This window comes from Tauraco erythrolophus, chromosome 8 (genome assembly GCF_009769465.1).
Source record: "Tauraco erythrolophus isolate bTauEry1 chromosome 8, bTauEry1.pri, whole genome shotgun sequence".
NCBI lineage: Eukaryota > Metazoa > Chordata > Aves > Musophagiformes > Musophagidae > Tauraco > Tauraco erythrolophus.
In genome coordinates, this window is record NC_141472.1 from 44,402,401 (window position 1) to 44,419,678 (window position 17,278).

At 53.7% G+C, this 17,278-nt stretch overlaps 1 protein-coding gene across 5 annotated transcripts; it reads right to left on the reverse strand.

The window, feature by feature from the left end:
• Positions 1-7,518: 7,518 nt before the first annotated feature.
• Positions 7,519-11,206, reverse strand: NR4A2 (nuclear receptor subfamily 4 group A member 2). 5 transcript variants are annotated; one of them, XM_086615297.1, is made up of 6 exons: positions 10,343-11,206; positions 9,630-9,759; positions 9,440-9,528; positions 8,702-8,900; positions 8,072-8,200; positions 7,519-7,961 (listed from the first exon to the last, which is right to left on the reverse strand). In XM_086615297.1, exons 1-6 carry the CDS (start codon positions 11,204-11,206, stop codon positions 7,705-7,707), a joined length of 1,668 nt encoding a protein of 555 aa, XP_086471423.1. In that variant the 3' UTR covers positions 7,519-7,704. The 5 variants fall into 5 exon arrangements, with proteins under 5 accessions (XP_086471423.1, XP_086471422.1, XP_086471420.1 ...); XM_086615296.1 differs by having other exon boundaries at positions 8,072-8,250; positions 8,698-8,900; XM_086615294.1 differs by having other exon boundaries at positions 9,365-9,528.
• Between the last annotated feature and the right edge of the window lie 6,072 nt (positions 11,207-17,278).

Consider the following 17,278-nt stretch of genomic DNA (forward strand, 5'->3'; position numbering starts at 1 on the left):
GCCCTGCTGCCAGGCCAAGGCACAGATAGCCCGGCCCCTCCGGATTAATCCTGCCAGGAAGATCCTGCGAGGCTCTGCGTTAAACCTTCAAATATATTCCTGTCTTCTGCGTTCCCACACACCGGTTTGTAATTCGGTCTAAAACAGTGGATTCGATGGCTTCTTCCGCGCTGAGAACTAAGCGTTCCCATTTTATTTTCGTGTTTGTCGGAATAAAGAACACGGCAGAATTAATCCCGATTAAATATTTGCATAGCTCGTAAAGGAACGGTGGACGTACGAATAAAAGCAACACAGGATTTCTTTCTGAAATTGCACTGCAGTGCAGAAACATCTGTAAGTGTTCCCAGGACTTGTACATCCTCTGATCACGACAGAAAATAAATCTGGTCCGAGTTCCCCCGGCACAGGCACTTCTAGGATTACAAAAAATAACGGTTTCTATCCATCCCCTTGTTTACTGAACCCACAACTTTCTTTCCTAAGATTTTAACGAAGGCACAGGTGGCAGATGTTCGTAGCTAATTTTAGCTAACGATCTCGCTCTGCTTTTGCTAATATCGATTAGTTTTTCCAAATAGCTTTACGTCATTATTTCATATTTGTTTTGCAAATCTCCTAAAAATACAAATGTATCATAGGAAATTTGTATTTCTCAATCAGAGACATATTGCTCACTTGCAAAGGATTACAGAAATAATGTGAACACGTGATATGTATTTGGTTTTGTTAGGAAATGAAGTAAAAATTTTACAGTTCTTTAAGCTCTATCTTCAGGAATTAGCACACAGATTCATTTTTATAGGGGTTTTTCAGGAGAAAAAGCCATCCTTATAGGACTTGAAATTAATTTGTAATGGATGCAACTGTGTTTTATTGCCCTTGCTTTTGCTCTTAGTTACACAGTAGATTGCTCTTGCTATAAATATCATAAATACATGATTTGGGATTTTTATTCCTTGGGATCCTCTAATATTTATGTTTTTTATATATAGATATGAAATGGTATGATGCTGTACTAACAAGCCCTTAGTTTCAGCGGTTTATTAATGCCAGCATACCCAGGTGCCCAAGGCTTGTAAAATCAGACTCCTCTTGTAAAGCAAAATTCATAGCCAGGTAGTGGAAGCCATGTCACTACTCAAGAGTCGTATCCATTTTATTTGGACACATCCTCCAGGGAAATACCCAATTTTACCATAAAACAGAAAAAAGCACATTATAGCACCTAGTCACTCAGCTTCTCAAAATGCCGAGTTGCAGCTGCTGTGTTTTGAGAACACGATAGTCCCGAGCCTGCACCAAACAGCTTCACACAAAAGCCCTGCTTGCAGGAGCAGCAGGTTCTGCTCCCGTGGACTCCGCAGGTTCCTGCTTTTACGCTTCTGTGTTTGCAATTCCTTGTAACAGGAGAGTAAAATCATCAAAACTGAACTACTCAAAGGGCTCTGAAGCAAAATGACCCGACTTAACGATGGCACGGCTGCTTACATCCAGGACTTTTAGAACTGGAAAGAGACAACGTAAAAACAACTGAGTTTGTGGGGACACTGGGCAGCCCGTGAGTTGGGAAGCCATCCCCGACGTCGGGCTGGGTGCAGGCAGAAGGGCCTTTCATTGCCTCCAGCCCCACCAGCTGAGCTGTGTCCAGCCCGGGGAGGGGGCACGGAGCGGGGTGCACCCACCCTGGCACCCTCGGGCAGCACAGCAACCTTGGCATGGCTGCCAGGGCAAGTGGCTCACCTGCCCTCCACCCGGCGGCCAGGAGCTGTCGCAGCGGCTGACAGGGAGTACGCGGAGATAAAAACAGGAGAAATATCTGGGACAAAAAAATGTCAACCCGCTCGAACTCGGGGGCAGTCTTAAGGAGAATAACATTTAGAAGCAATCCCACGGAATTAGCCACGTCGGCGTTAAAGAAGAGCGATCGCTGCATGCCAGAGGTGCCGGATCACCCATGGAACCTTCCCGCAGAGCTCCGCAGGGACGCGGTCACGCATGTCCCCCAGAGCCGCCCGGCACCCTGCTCCCTCGCGGAGAGGGGTTCACAGGTGGCACCTCTTCTTTCGGAATGCTCCTGCTCGTGGTTTCCCAGGAGAGCATTCAGCAGCCACAGGTACCAGCACTGGGAGCACCCACCACGATGCCCGGAGCGGGCCTGGCCACAGCCGTGGTCCTTCTGACAGCCCCATGCAGGGGGGTCAGCTGGGACCTGGCACCTCCACCCACCCACCCCGCCATGAGTGGTTCATCAAACATCGTGGCTGCACTCTGCCTTCCGAACACGGACCGGGTGCAACGGAGTGGAAATTGAGATACTGCTTCTGATGGAAAGAACAGACCCATCCTGGTTTGGCCGTGGCTCCGCTCCCCACGCCGTGACCTGAGCCCATCCCCGGCTCACGGTGACATCCCCTCCCCGGAGTCAGAACGTTCCCAGAGGGGCTCCATCCGCTCGCTCCTCCCGCCACGCAGCCCCTCGTTGTTGGCCTTTCAAGTTTTGCTCCAGAGCTTGTCGCTTCGCTTTATTTCTTTATGAAGAACCTGGAGGGTTTCCTGTTTTCAGGTCCATACCTGAACCGCTCGAGAGCGCCGTGGCACGGACGCGGGCCCGGCCTTTCCTCGCCAGGCACCGCACGTGCGTCACTGGCATCTCACCCCACCACCCGACGCACACGATCACCAAATCGCCCCTCCAGCAGCTGCTTCAGGAATGAAACATCGGCCCTTTCTCAAGATCCAACGACCACAAACCCCAACTATTTCTACAAGTTTTGTTGGAGAACGGGAACACACAGAAAAGACTTTTTGCCGTTTATTTTACAACCGTATTACGGCTCTGGTTTATTGTCTGCAGTTCTGACCGGGTTGTTGTAGTATACTGTGTAATTTGCACAGAACATTAAAATGATGGAATAATTAAAATTTTGGATTCATGTCTCTTTGTAAAAAACCAAGTTAGTCAAGAAAAATTAGCTGAGCAACGTTATTTAGTGTTTATTAACACGTGCGAGCCCCTATGCCTTTAGTAAGATGTGCAGCAATCAGTAAAAGCTGGTTTTGCCGGTGCTGTAGAGCAGATTTGTCCTATCAAAGCCGTTACTTCCATCACCAAACCTGAAGTGCTGCGATTGAGAGCATTAACCCAGCACACACAGCAGCCACCCCTGCCTGCCGAAAACCAGCCGCGATCACCACCGCTGCTGGGAAGCAGAGCAACGAGGCTCCAGCCCCACCAAGGGAGGTTACGGGGAAAAAGCTGCGTCTCTACCTGCAAAAGTTGCTCAAGTATCATTTCTCCTAAAGAGAAAAATTCATCTGTATTAAACTCTTGCTACGTTCCAAAAGCCACTCGGTCATAAAAGAGGGAGCTGAGGAGAAAAACATCAAGTGCCCAAAACACCCGACTGGCGTTACAGACGTCGTCTTGTCTTAGTGAAGGTCCCAAATTTACTAACGAGCTTTGGTTTTGTACAGAATACTGTAGATAGATGTGGATAAAAATCAGAAATCATCAGAATAGGCATGAGGCCTATTCAGCTAAACGTATTGTTCACATTTATCCAAAATTAATTTTATCATCAGTCATTCAGTAGCCGGGCACGTTCTCCATCTCGCAGAAAACATTGCATTGGAAACTCAAGCAATCACAAATCACCTTGCTGAATTAAGTAGGGCTGCCTTGCTAGTGCTGTAATAAGCCTAATACATTTATATTGCATCTACATTAAGTTCTAGTTACGCAGAAATCCCTCGCCTTCAGATTTTCACACATCTGTATACCAGACGTGCTGCTTTTGAAAGGGAGCACAAATCATCTGTTTCGTCAAAATGAGCTCTTCTGGTCATAGTTGCACCACATTAAAATGCAATAATCCCGTTATTTACCTAGACACATACTTTGAAATAAAGTAAAAATATAAAACCAAAAGAAAACAAACCACAAAGCTTAAGTTTCTCTGCAGATCCACCCTTCTGCCTCCAGACCAACCCAGACCACAGCAGTCCGGCAACCGCTACTGTTTGCTACTCAAATAGGGGAGCAAAGATAGGAGGAAATCAGAAAACAGGGAAAGAGCACACCATATAGAAAATGTCAAATATGTCAAAACATTCATGAATACCAACATCTCCCTCCGCACCACAACCAGCTGTAAAGGTTACTTAGGGCTAACGTTGCAGCAAGTGCAGATTATGCAGCGGCGGGTTTACTTATACATAAAAAATCAGCTACAGGTGCATCCCAAGTGCTTTTATGTTCGCAGGCAGGGCAGGGATTTCTGCCGCTACAGAAAAGTCAGAAGGGTAAAACCACATAAAACACGAATTTTCCAGCTCCGACTACCCTAGACACAAACTCCTTCTGGCTGCTCTCTATGTATGTGACATATGCAATGAGGATAATTAGGTAGAGGACTAAGGAAGCAAGTGTTGCTGATTGCATTCCAAAACTAATAAAGCTCCTACGCGGGTCTCGTGCCTGCGGTAATTCATCTTCCCAGCACTATGAGCAGGAAAGGCGGTTTCGGAATCCGTCGTGACACTGTCTCGTCCCTAAGTCACCGATGGTGAATTATATCGGAATTACTGCGGACGAGCACAGCGTTACGGAACGCGAAGAGTAACACACACGTTAAGTTGCCCAGGCCCTCGGACAAACGAAGCTTCTGTTAAATGTCACGAGTGGAATACTACATCCTGTAGGAGCAAACACCTGACCTGAATTCACCCCCCAGTTTGTTTGGCAGTTTTGTAAACTCTAGCACGTTTTGGAAAATTGTGCCTCAGCACAACCTGCCCGTCCTTCCACATCAGGACAAGAAAGGTGTCCGGCTCTTGGGGGGGGGGGACGATGAGACAGTCCACAAGTAATGGTGTGGGCTTCACTGGAAATAAAAATGTGACTTTTAGATAAATAAAGCAAACATGCCATTGTTACACATCAGTTCATTGAAGGAGTAACTCTGTAGAAGATGGAGCAATTGTGTGAGCAAAAAAGTTAGGCTGAAATCAGCCCAGCGGCCTGATAACGAACTACAAAAAAGGAAATCCTGATGGAATAAAACAGAGTGGGTTTTGTTTGCCTTCTCCCACAAGCCAAGCAGAAAAAGCAGTAACAAATTCCATAATCAGCAAGGAGCTAAAACAATTAGGACAGTTCCTAATCCAAAATACTGCATGCCTACAGAAGAAAAATCTTTTACCACATCCTCCCATTGACACTACCACTTAAAAATTACTCCTTCAGCTCCATGTTCAGTGTCGAGCTCCCACTCCAAGTATTTTTCTAAACGTCTCTGTACAATGCTTTTCTGTCTTCCCTTCCCTCCTGGGGGTCTGCAGACCCAGGAAAGCGGCGGACTCCAATCTCGGGCAGCTCAGACGTTCCCGCAGCCCCCGGCTCCCTCCCCCCACCCCGTCTGCCGAGGGGCAACGATGGCCCTTGAGACAAGCGAGCCCTGGCACCGGGAAACGTTACCTCCTGCGCATCCTCCCCACGCCCGCCCGGGCCGGCGGCGGATCCCGGCGGCTCCGGGAGCGGCTCCGCGGGCGCTGCCCGAGCCGCAGCCGCGGCAGAAGCGCGTCCCGGGGTGGACGGAAGAACCCGGGACGATGGGAGCGCTTGGAGGGAAATGAAGCCAGGTGTAACATTAAGCCAGCTGTAAGAGGGCTGCTGCTCCGCGCCCAGGTGCGGGGGATTAAGCGCGTTAGAAAAGTTGCCGCAAAAGACGCTGAGGAAAGTGGGGAAAACAGCCTGGTTCTGGGAGAAAACGCGCGCAGGTGGAGCCTTCACCTAAAGCTTAAAGTCCAAACGACTTCAGCCCCGTGGCGACACCGGCTCTAGACCCGGCTCAGCCCCGCTTAGGCGCTGCCCGACCCCCGCTCCCGGCCCCGTTAATTGCCGCGGCGGTCGGACCGACGTTCCTTCCTCCATAACGACTCGTTTTCCCTCCCCAAGCCCAAAATCCCTCCCCTTAACGAACCCTAGAGAGTGTTTTTCATCCATCAACCGCAGCGCCGGGGCTCGCCCGGCGGCTCCCGCAACGAGCCGGGGGTGCTCGCCCGACGGCAACGGGCTGCGGTCGGACGACCGCAGCCCGTTGCCGTCGGGCGAGCACCCCCGGGGATGGACCAACCTTGGAGCATGAGGATATCCTCCTCTTCCTCCCGCAGAGCCGGCGAGTCCTGCCGCTCCCGTTACTGAAAGGAAACTGCCCCATCCATCCTCCTTTGCGGTTTATTACTAGAGTGGCAGAGGCTTATTGTCCTCTAAGGGCAACGGGGGCTGGCGGCCGTGCTTCTCGCTCGGACAGAAAGAAGACGAAATTCTATTCGTTTACGTCTTTTTATTGTTGTAAACATTAAAATTGTCTTTCTCAAAGAAAGAGTTATCAGGAGGCAAAAAAAAAAAAAAACAACGACAATAATAATAATTAAAAAAAAATAATCAGCGTTTCTAACTGTCATACACCATAGAAAAAAAAAGGCAGTGACTTGCATCATGTGCCATACTGGGAATATACAAAGAAAAATACTACAGGATATGGCAATATTAAAAATATTACTCGAACGTAAAGTAATATATTAACCGACAATTTTAGACATTAAAAAAAAAAAAAAAAAAAAACACAACAAAAAACGTAACGAAACAAACCAAAAATTCAAAGTGCTCAGTAATTTCCAGGGAGTTATGTATATTATAAGCACTCTGGAAACAGTCAAAAGCTGCTGCATGCAAGATTTGTTTAGCTTTAGACAACAAAATAATCAAGATATAAACTCCTTTTTTAATCAACATCAACAGTACATACAACACTTACAAACAAGGAATGTCGGACGGTGTTTACAAACACTATGTGTCCCTTTGGGGAGGATTTCGGGTTGTGTAATACTTGTGCCCACCTATTTTACAATTGAGAAAATGTTTGAAGCTTAGATAACTACCAGTCTTTATAAAAGCTAACAGACTACATAGTGTCTGAAATACTATTTATAGAATATAGACATTACTGAAATAGCAAGTGCCTATAACATCATCACCCTAGAATCGTCATGCTTTCCTGGTACGGACAGAATTCTTTTTCTTTCTCTTTATTCTCCTTTTATTTCCCCTCTTTTTTTTTTTTTTTTTTTTTTTTTTTTGCTAAACGTTTAGCTTTTATTTTAATTTATCTTTTTTCTAGAATCGTTCTCCATATTTCTTCATAAATAGGCACGGAATAATTTTTAAAAAGCCAAACCGCATCTGACAAATTTACAAGCCTTCGCCTTCTTTAATGACATGCCACCCACGCAACATTTAGGTTTCGTATATATTACAGCTTTCTTTTACAGCAGAAAACTTTAGTCTTTAGGAGGGTGAGACTTGTGGGTCACCTTAACGCTTCGTCTGTCACCGTATGAGTCTTAGCTGCGCACCTGGCGTTGCCAGATGTGTCCATCTTTTTAATCAGAAGTCCTTAATAACAAATTCATTTATAAGCTGATAATAAAAAGTTTATACCATGGTATTTGTGTAGTCCATGATCTGCATCCATGATGCCCCAGAGCCAAAATGCCCATTGACGTTCTGCCTGTAGGAGGTTGGCAACACTGGTTTGGGTGGGGAGCTGGCACCCAGGGGTGCTGCTCTGGGCCCAGGCGAATTCCCCGTCAGACAGGCGAAGTTTCTCTTCGGTTCAGTGGAAGTGCACGGGAAGCGTCTTAAAAAGGTAAAGTGTCCAGAAAAAGTTTGTCGATTATTGCTGGTGGTGGCACCAAATCTTCCAGTTTCAGGTAGAAAATGCGCTGCAGCCCCTGCGTGCAAAGCGTGCGGAGTTCGGGGAGCTTCCCCAAGAGTTTGGACAAATAGTTGGGGCGATTCAGCCCCCCGTTATTAAAAGTCACATGGTCTTTGAGACAATTTACAATCTTGTTCTGAAGTTCTTCCACCCTCTTGGGTTCCTTAAGCCCGTGCCTCTCTGCGAAAGAGAAGGGCACGGGACGTTAGAGGTGCGGGACGGAGCAGGAGGCAGGCGGAAGGGGAGAGGGGCTGCCCGGCGGGGCCGAGCGGGAAGGAGGGCACACTCACCTGTGACCATAGCCAGGGCAGCGATGCAAGAGAAGGCAGAGATATCGATGTTCATGTTTTGCAAGTTGGAGGAAAATTCAACAATGGAATCGATCCACTCCCCAAAGCCACGGACGCACTGCAACCGGTGCAGGACCACCCCGTTGCAGAAGATAAGCTTGCCCTCCACTGGGTTTGACCTGGAAGGAATATGACAACCCCAAAAATGAACGGATGAATGAAGGAGAAAGAAAGAGAAAAAATCAGGTGGGAAGAGAGAAAGAAAGAAAAGGAGAGAAAGAGAAGGGGGGAAAAAAGGACAAAAGATGAAAAAAAGAGAAAGCGGGGAGAAAGGAGGAAAAGAAAAAGACAGAGAAGGAGAGAAAGAAAGAAAAATTAAGTCGAGAAGAAAGAGAGAAAGAGGAAAAAGAGAGAAAGACAAAAAAGAAAAAGAAAGGGAAAGGAAGATTAAAAAAGAGAAGATGGGGGGAGAAAAGCTAAACAACTAATTACTTGAGGAGCAATAAATGAAGGATTTAAGAGGCACCTAATTACCGAGGAGTTAATAAAACGCAGATCAGTGGACCTTGAAAGGATCTGGTTTCATAATCGCCCAGAAGTTCCCCCCTCGGATCCGGGCCGCTTACCTGTACGCCAGCCGCAGCACAAAGAGCTCCAGGAAGGCGGATTCAAAGAGCAGGTCCTGGTCGGTTTTAGGGAGATCGGTGAAGCCGGGAATTTTTTCTGCCCATCCTCGGATGATCTCCATGGAGCCGGTCAAGAGATCATAGAACTGCTGGATGTGCTGAGTGTCGTCTCCGCTCATCTGGTAGTCGGGGTTAGCCTGGAACTGGAAATTCATTTTAAAAAGCACTTAATGAGGTTCTCTAAAGTATATAACCCGTGAAATTGCTACCCCGCTTCTAGTCGGGGAGCCAGGTTTTCATAACAATTAAACCTCTCTCTGACCAGTGAGGAAATTAGATGTTCCGGGGCAATTAATTCAATCAGGGACGGCGCTACCAGGTCGCCGCTCTCCGTGCGCGGAGGGCGGTTTCTGCGCGGCCCGATCCCGGGGCGGCCGGCGCGGCGCCGGACGCAGCCCCCGGCCGCTCGGCCCGGCCGTCGGCCCCCTGCGGCCCCCGGAGGGCCGCTGCGGGGGCGGGGAAGGGCGGCGCGGCCCCGGCTCGCCTCTCCGCCCCGGCCGCCGGTGCCGGCAGCTCGGCAGCGGGGCCGGCTGCCCCCCCTCCCCGGGCGGGCGGCGGGCGGGCGGCGGGCGCAGCGCGGTCCCTACGCGAGCTCGGTCCAGCTTACCCTGGAATAGTCCAGGCTGGTCATAGCCGGGTTGGAGTCGACATGGGCTCTCACCAGCGCACTGATCAGACTCACCGGGGGAGAGGGGGGAGAGGGCTCCTGGGGGCTCTTCGGTTTGGATGGCAAACGACCCCTCCGGCCTTTTAGGCTGTCTGTGCGCACCACTGCAAGAGAGACGGCGCTCAGACCCCCGCTCCGCTCCGCTCCGCCCGGCGCGGCGGGATGCGGCGGGATGCGGCGGGATGCGGCGGCCCCGCGGACTCACCCTCCTTGACCATGCCGACGGCCAGGCACTTCTGGAAGCGGCAGTACTGGCAGCGGTTGCGGCGGCGCTTGTCCACCGGGCAGTTCTTGTTGGCCAGGCAGACGTACTTGGCGTTCTTCTGCACCGTGCGCTGCGGGGGGCACGGGGCGAGCGGTCAGCGGCCGGGCCCCGGGCCCCGCTCCCCGGCCGCCGCCATCGCCACGACTCTTTTATTTTCTTTCCCCCTTTTCTTTTTTTTTCTTTTCCCTTTTTTCTTTTCCCTTTTCTTTTTTTCTTTTCTTTTTTCTTTCTTTTCCCTTTTTTTTTCTTTCCCCCTTTTTTTTTTATTCTTTTCCTTTTTTTTTTTTTCCGGGGCATTTAACAGGAGAAAATTGATAGCGTTAACATTTGAGCTAACCCCGCAGCTCCTGGCTGTGTTTTATATGCCAAGAGGAGGGAAGGAGACGCTCGGTAAATACAAATCCGTGGGCATTCATATTATTTACATTCCTTGGAGACCTTCTCTATTTAAAATGATAAGATTATTCAATCAGGATGGTGAAATAAAGAGATCACTTAATTTTACCAGAGGGAATTCTGTTCCACTTGGTTAGCTCAGACACGGTTCTCTGTCCTAACCAATTTCCATCTAAAGGGGGAAGCGGCTCCTCGCCCCGGCGGGTCCCCCCCGCCGCCCTGCCCGCTGCCCGCCGCCCTGCCCGCTGCCCACTCACCTTGAAGAAGCCCTTGCAGCCCTCGCAGGTGCGCACGCCGTAGTGCTGGCAGGCAGCGTTGTCCCCGCAGACGGCGCAGAGCCCCTCGTTGGAGGGGGAGCCCCGGGAGGGCGGCGAGGGCACCTGGCTGTCCAGCAGCTGCGGAGCGTGGCCCAGCTGCAGCCCCGGGAAGGCCATGGAGGGCTGCTTGCGGATGGGGTTGGGGACGGCGAAGGCCTGCCCGTCCACGGCGTGGTGGGCCCCGGCCGGCTCGGGGTTCATGGGGACGTGGAGGGGCCCGTCGAAGCGCATCTGGCAGCTGGAGACGGGGGTGCCGGGGGGCGACTGCTTGAAGGAGAAGAGGGAGAGGCGGGAGACGGGCGTTTTGCGCTGCTCGATCATGTGCGTGGTGGCCACGTAGTTGGGGTGGAAGTTGTGAAGGGAGCCGGGGTCGTCCCACATGGGGCCGTGCTGCACCTGGAAGCCGGGCGTGGAGGGGGTCGGGGGCGACGAGGGCTTGTAGTAGACGGAGCCTGAGTGGGACATCATCTCCTCTGACTGGGGGGGGAGGTGGCTGTGCTGCTGGTAGCCGTGCATCTGAATGTCTTCCACCTTAATGGAGGACTGCTGTCCGGACAGGGGCATTTGGTACAAGCAAGGTGGCTTCACGTCGTAGCTTGTGTTGTAGTTGTCCATAAAGGTACTGAAGCTGGGGAGAGAAGTGGTGGCAGTGATTTCAGTGTTGGTGAGGTCCATGCTAAACTTGACAAACTCTGGAGTTAAGAAATCGGAGCTGTATTCTCCCGAAGAGTGGTAACTGTAGCTCTGGGAGGCCGGGCTGGCTCCTTGAGGCGAGGACCCATACTGAGCCTGAACACAGGGCATGGCTGGAAACGAAACAGGGTCATGTAGACTCGGACCGCACAACCGCGCTCCCTCCGCGCCGCTCCGCGCCGCTCCCGCCGGGCACCGCGCTGCCCCGGCCGGCGTGGGGTCGGGGCGCGGGGGGGGAGGCGGGGGCGAGCGGCGGAGCCCGGCGGCGGAGCCCTCCCTGCCCCGGCCCCGCTGGGGCTGCGGGGCTGCCGCGCCGCGGAGCCGCAGGAACGAAGCGCACAAACCTTCAGCCGAGTGAGAGGCGTGTTCGGGGGAGCTGAAGGCGGACAGTGTCGGAGGTCAGCGGAGAGCAAAGTTTCCGCGGTTTTAGCACACGGAGGAGGACTCCAGCCTGCCCAGCGCGCTGGCTGAAACACAGACACACAGCCCGGCTCTTTCGGCTGCCCCGGGATCGGCGGCAGCGGCGGAGCGACGGGAGCGCCGACCCCGGCGGACCCTGCCCGCGGCCCGGCGCTGCGCTCCGCGGAGGTGCGGGAGCGGTGCCGGGGCAGGGCCGGGTCACCCCGGCACCCCGAGAGCCCCCCGAGGAGCTGCGTTTGGGTTTGGGGTGCTTTTTTTTTTTTTTTTTGAATCGCGAGGAAAACTTTCCGCGGGCGGCTGTCACCCGGCTCCCGCACAACCGACCGGCTTCGCGCCGCGGCTTTTAGCCGGGAGAAGCCGGTTCGTTTTTCCGTCTCCACCGGTGAGGCGAGAGACGCGTCTCCGGGGAGAGCGGGCAAGGTGCGGGTTTCCCCCTCCCGGGGGTCTCGGCCCCCCGCGGGACCGCGAGCCGCCGCCCGAGCCGGGCGCGGGTGACAGCCGGCCCGGGGGGACCCAGCCCGCGCAGGAACCGCAGCCCCGAGACTCAGCCGGGCATCACCACAGGTGACACGCGTCCACGAGCGGCCCGTCCCGTCCCGTCCCACCCCGGGCAGCGGGACCCCCGCGGCGCCTCCACGAGCTGGAGAAGCGCCGGACGCGCCGCGGCACCCGGTTCCCACGCGAGCCCGGCGGGTGCGACGGGCGCGCAGCGGGCGGGACGGGAGCGCGGAAACCTCCGCCGTCACCCACCCCCCTCCCTTCCTCCGCGCCTCGCGCGTGGAAACACGGCGTGGGGATGGGGGGGAATGGGGGGGGGGGGGGGAGAGGCGGGGTGCGCGTGGGCACTCACCGGAGAGCGGAGACCCGTGCATGCATCCAAGTGCCGGCGGGACGCGGCGCGGCGGGACACGTCGGAGGTGCGGCAGGACACGTCGGAGGTGCGGCGGGGGAGAGCGGCGGCAGCGTCGCGCCCGACGAGCCAGACGGCCGGAGTGTCCCTTCCCCGCAATGTGCCTTTGTTTATGTGGGCTCCCTATTCCACAGCCAACGTGCACCTCGAGCCCCCGCGCGTCACCGCGCGTCAGCACCGCCCGCCCAATCAGCCCGTCGAGGGGCCGGCCTTTCCCCGCCTCCTTGGCCGAGCTCTCCCTTTGGTAAATTTCCGACGGTGACATCACACCCCGGGACACGCCCACCTTAAAGTAGATCCCCCCCCAACCCCACTCCCCGCACCCTTCCACGGGCGCCCACGCTGCTGTCGCCCACCCCCCCCCCCCCCCCCAACGCCCCCCCGTCGGGTCCACGCGCGGCTTTAAGCGCGAGATGGGCGTGGCCTCATTAGCATAGAGGGCGGGAGCGTCACCCACCCGGCGAAAAGGAAAAAGTGAGAAAGGGGCGTGGCGGCTCCGTGTCTCCCAACCCCCCCAACCCTGCGTCATCATTGACGCAACCAAGCGGCGCGCCAAAAATAGCGAGCGCCCCGACGGGAGCTCCCGGGGCGGTGGGCAGCTCCCGGGCCCTCGGGGGCGCGGAGCCGCGCCCCCGAGGGCCCGGGAGATGCCCACCGCCCTCGGATCCGCGCCCCCGAGGGCCCGGGAGGTGCCCACCGCCCCATCCACGCCTGTTTTTTGGGGGAAAAAACCCTTCTTTTTAGACAACCGGAGCCGAGAGCCGTCCATCCGCTCCGCCTTTTATTGACCGCGTCCGTTGCTTACAAGCCGCGCAAAACGCACCCCGTTTCCAGCGCCCACGCGGAAGTTCAGCCGGTTTTATTTCATTTATTCCACACTTGCCCCCAGCAACGCCCGTGCCCGACCCCTCCGGTTTCCATCAGTGGGTCGGTGCGGAGAAAGTGTGGGGGAGGATGGATTTAGTATAAATTTAGTATATGTTTAGTATAATTAAGTGCACTGCGCTTATTAAAAACCCATCAGGAATGTTAATTTTCCAGGTCCACCCAGTATCCGCTGCGACGGCGCGTGGGACTTCAGTGGGGCAGCTGGTCCGAAGAGGCTGCGGAGAGAGGGCGATGCTCAGCCTCCTCCGTGGTGGGTTCCAGGTGGACGTGGATGACGACCCCAGATCGTCCCACCGGACCCTCTGCTGCGGTCTGGCCTGCAAAAAAAAAGGCAGAAGCCACGTAAGCGCGTGTTCTGTCCCGTCCCGCAGCGAGCGGCGGTGGCTGAGCGCTGCCGTTCCGCACCAAGTGCGGGGCCTCCGCGCACAGGGGCTTTTCCCGAAAAGTTCGACGGATGGAGCGCGCGAGATGCGGTGAAGGCCGGGAGCAGGTACTGAACGTCCGACTCTGTAAGAGCTGCTCTGTGCAGAGCGACAGGCTAAAAGCACCCTTAAACCTGAAATTTCGGCCAACGTTTTCCACACAAAATCCTCGCCTTACGTAAAAACCCTAAGAAGTGCTTCAGTATGACCGGTTTACGCGAGGCTGTGATCGTTCCTTCCCAATCTGTTTCTCCCGCTGTCAGTCAGTCATCATTCTCACTCTGAAAACGCTTTTCCCTTTAAGCTGACGCTGTAAAAACCCAAACACCCAAGACAAACTGCCTCCCACTGTCTGCCTCGCTCGCATCCACAAAGATCACTTCCACCTCGTGCTTACGTTCTCCTGCTCCTACGGAGTTAACGACTGAGATTTATCCAACGGCAAATGCGACGATGAAGATTAGTAAAGAAATCACACAGCGCCGTGAGACGCCTCTGATCTGCAGAGACGATTTCAAACGGCGTTCACGTGTATCCATGCGCCGCTCCGGTGTCGCCTCGCCGTGCTCAGCCGAAGGGCGCTGGAGCAGCTCGGTGGGCCGGGGCCCCGTGGGGCCCCTCGGCTCCCGGGATGCCCGCCGCGGAGCTGTCGCGTGCCGATCGGCATCAGTCGTATCACAATGGTTCATCCAGGCTATAGTTTCAACATGACGGAAGAAACTTCCTGCAAAGGCGCCGATAGGGCTGAGGAATACATCTAATTACCATATCCTTAGAATAGATGTAATATAAATTTCATTACTCACTTAAAAGTTCTAAAGTTAACAGCATAAACTTGAAGTTGAGTAATTAAGTAATCCTTATATAGACACTTATTAAAGTATTTATACATATTATCTTAAATCTACATCTATCATTTTGCCAATTAAAATTAGGACTTTAATTGCAATTAAGTAATTTAATTGCCAATTGAACAGCAAAATTGCTAAGTGACTAATTTTAATGCCTATTTTAATTACCAATCATGACTGGGGAGGGAGCTAATCAAGCAGTATCAGAGTAACGATGTGAAAAAAAAGGGAGCACAAACATTCAAGACTACATGCTTTTAAAAAAGAACTCTAAATTAAATAAATGCAAACACAATTTTACACATGTGGCAAAATGCTGTATTTTGGTGCCTACATACACGAGCATGAAGAACACATGTAATTAAAAAGAACCATTGCTCTTCCCTCAACACGCTGGCAATGAAGTGCCCCTTCTCCCTCGTTTCCACGTTCCTTTCTCCCAGAAACCCCAAACCGGTGCACGGTGGGAGTCTGGCACAGTCGCTAACTTGGCAGGCCAAGCTCCCCCAGGAAAGCAACGCCTGAAAAACAGAACGGTGGTGGTTGAAGAAGACGGGAGGCCCCTCCGACACCGGGCACAAGGAGACCAGCTGGCACTAATGGGCCAGAGGCCCCTGGGATGGCCAGGTCCCCTTAGGAAAGGTTTTGGTGGCTGCTGCAACAGCCCCCACACCCACGGGAGATGCGGCAGCAGAACAGCAGGATGAAAAAAACACATGGAATGGCAGGGTGAGACAACCCCGCGGAATGGCAGGATGAGAGAACCCCATGGAACGGCAGGATGAGAGAACCCCAGGGCACCGCCCCTGCCTTTACCATCCACAGTGCCCGTTTCTTCTCCCTCCCCCGAGGAAAAGCACAGATACACACGGGCACGTGCACACGTTCACCCAGTGAAGGTGAACCACCAGCACTTTTGGCCCCGAAGGGCCCATGTAGAAGGACTGTCCCCAAGCATACTCCAAAAAGTAAAAATCCACCCTCCCAAACGGCTCCACCCACCACTAACGAGGTTTTCCAGCTCATTAGAAAGCTTCCACTGGAGGACGCACCGCAGCTGACCCCAGGCCGTATTTTGGACCCCCTGTGTGTAGGCCTGCTTCAAGACCACCATCGTCAGCAAAAGCGCAGGAATCCACGTCGTTCCCATCTGCGAGCGCAGCAAATTCCCAGGCTCGAAAGGAAAGTTCCAGTGTTTGTTTAAGATTAGGAAGCGCAGGAACGGATTTGTGGCAGCCGCAGTTGTACGTCTATTAGGAGAAAGACCGTGACTGGGTTGCAACCAGCACGACAGAGTTTTCACTGGAAAACGCTGGTGCACCCCGGCTACACGGTCACCGCCGCAGCCAGCGCCGAGGGCAGCGGCCGGCACGGCCGGATATGGTCAGCGCCGCGGCTGGCACCCACAACACATCCCCAACTGCACGAAACACCTACCTCTGACGTTTATTGATGCACAAAGTCTGAACTATGCGATGCGTTGGGCAGCGCTGGGCGGCACGGTGCTGCAGGAACTCACTGCGCACAAAGCGCCCGTTTGTTTTGTGCACGGGCAGCCCCGGCGCCGGTTCCTCGCCCGGACGGGTGTCCCGCGGCAGCGTCACGGGTTTGCTCCTTCTCTTCTCCCGGCCAGCGAGACTCGGCTGGCGCCCCTGTACAACAGGGAGCCTGTTTGTGCGGCACGTACGCAGAGGATGCTGCACCGACAACACAGATTCTGCCCCTGGCCCTTCCCTACGCCAAGGCACTTCCAAAGCTCGAGCCACGTGCACGTGCCCTGTCTGACCTGGGTGAGTGTTTCAGGATGATGTTTTGGGAGAGGGAAGTTTTGCCTCCTCTTCGACAGAGCAGAAGTTGAAGACTTAAAAAAAATGCTACTCGACTGAAGACACGATGTGTACAAGCAGCTGCTACTGCTTGTATCAGGCCAAGGCCCCGTCACCCTGCCAAGGGACGCGGCTGTGAAGGAGGCAGTACCGTGTCCCCTGAGCACACAGGCTGCAGAAGGATGTTTACACCACTTCAGTGAACATCTTCCAGAGGGAAAGTGGACCAAAGCATCTTTTTGTCCAATTTCTCTTTAGCACTTCTTGACATGAGGTGCAAAGTCCCCAAGCACAAGCCCAACTGGAGGAAGAGGCAGGCTGCACATTGGGCACGAGCCTTGTACTACCGCCCACCTGGCCCCGGCACCACCACAGTCGGGCTAAGGATCAGCACCTTCGCTGCAGTGGCCATGCCCACTGACCTCCCTTCCAGGACACGCCGAGGGCTCCTGCCCCGCAGCAGTCAGCGAGGTGCCGCATACGTGTTCCCGAGAGAACCGCCAGGTTTCCGCACCGCGAGCGAGCGGCTGTGACAGCGGCGGAGCCCCGACGGGAAGTCAGAGCCATCGGAGTGTGGACTTGGCCGTGAAAGGAGCGTCTCATGAGCACTCCGTTATCCCCCTTATAGCTTACGAAGACTTCCAAAGGAGCGTCGTTCTCCTCTCCTTCCTGCTCTTAGTTCCATCCTGAACTCAGTCGCGCAGGTAGTATCAGATGATATAAAGTATTTATTACAGTAATGTTTCCTTCCACTTACATTCTTATTAACATGTGATTATTCTCTGGAAGGCTCTAAAGCCGTATTTCCCTCTGTTATGACCGGGAAGCACGCACGGCGGGTCGCACGCCAGCACCTGCCTGCGCCG

Excerpts from the sequence above, each read along its gene's own strand:
- NR4A2 (XM_086615292.1), bottom strand. The coding sequence starts at position 11,206 with ATGCCCTGTGTTCAGGCTCAGTATGGGTCCTCGCCTCAAGGAGCCAGC. Across the intron at positions 9,529-9,629 it reads CGTCGGCATGGTCAAGGAGG|TGGTGCGCACAGACAGCCTA; the intron begins GTGAGTCCGCGG and ends TCTCTCTTGCAG. Across the intron at positions 8,281-8,697 it reads GTGCTGCGGCTGGCGTACAG|TCATTTTTGGGGTTGTCATA; the intron begins GTAAGCGGCCCG and ends TCATTCATCCGT.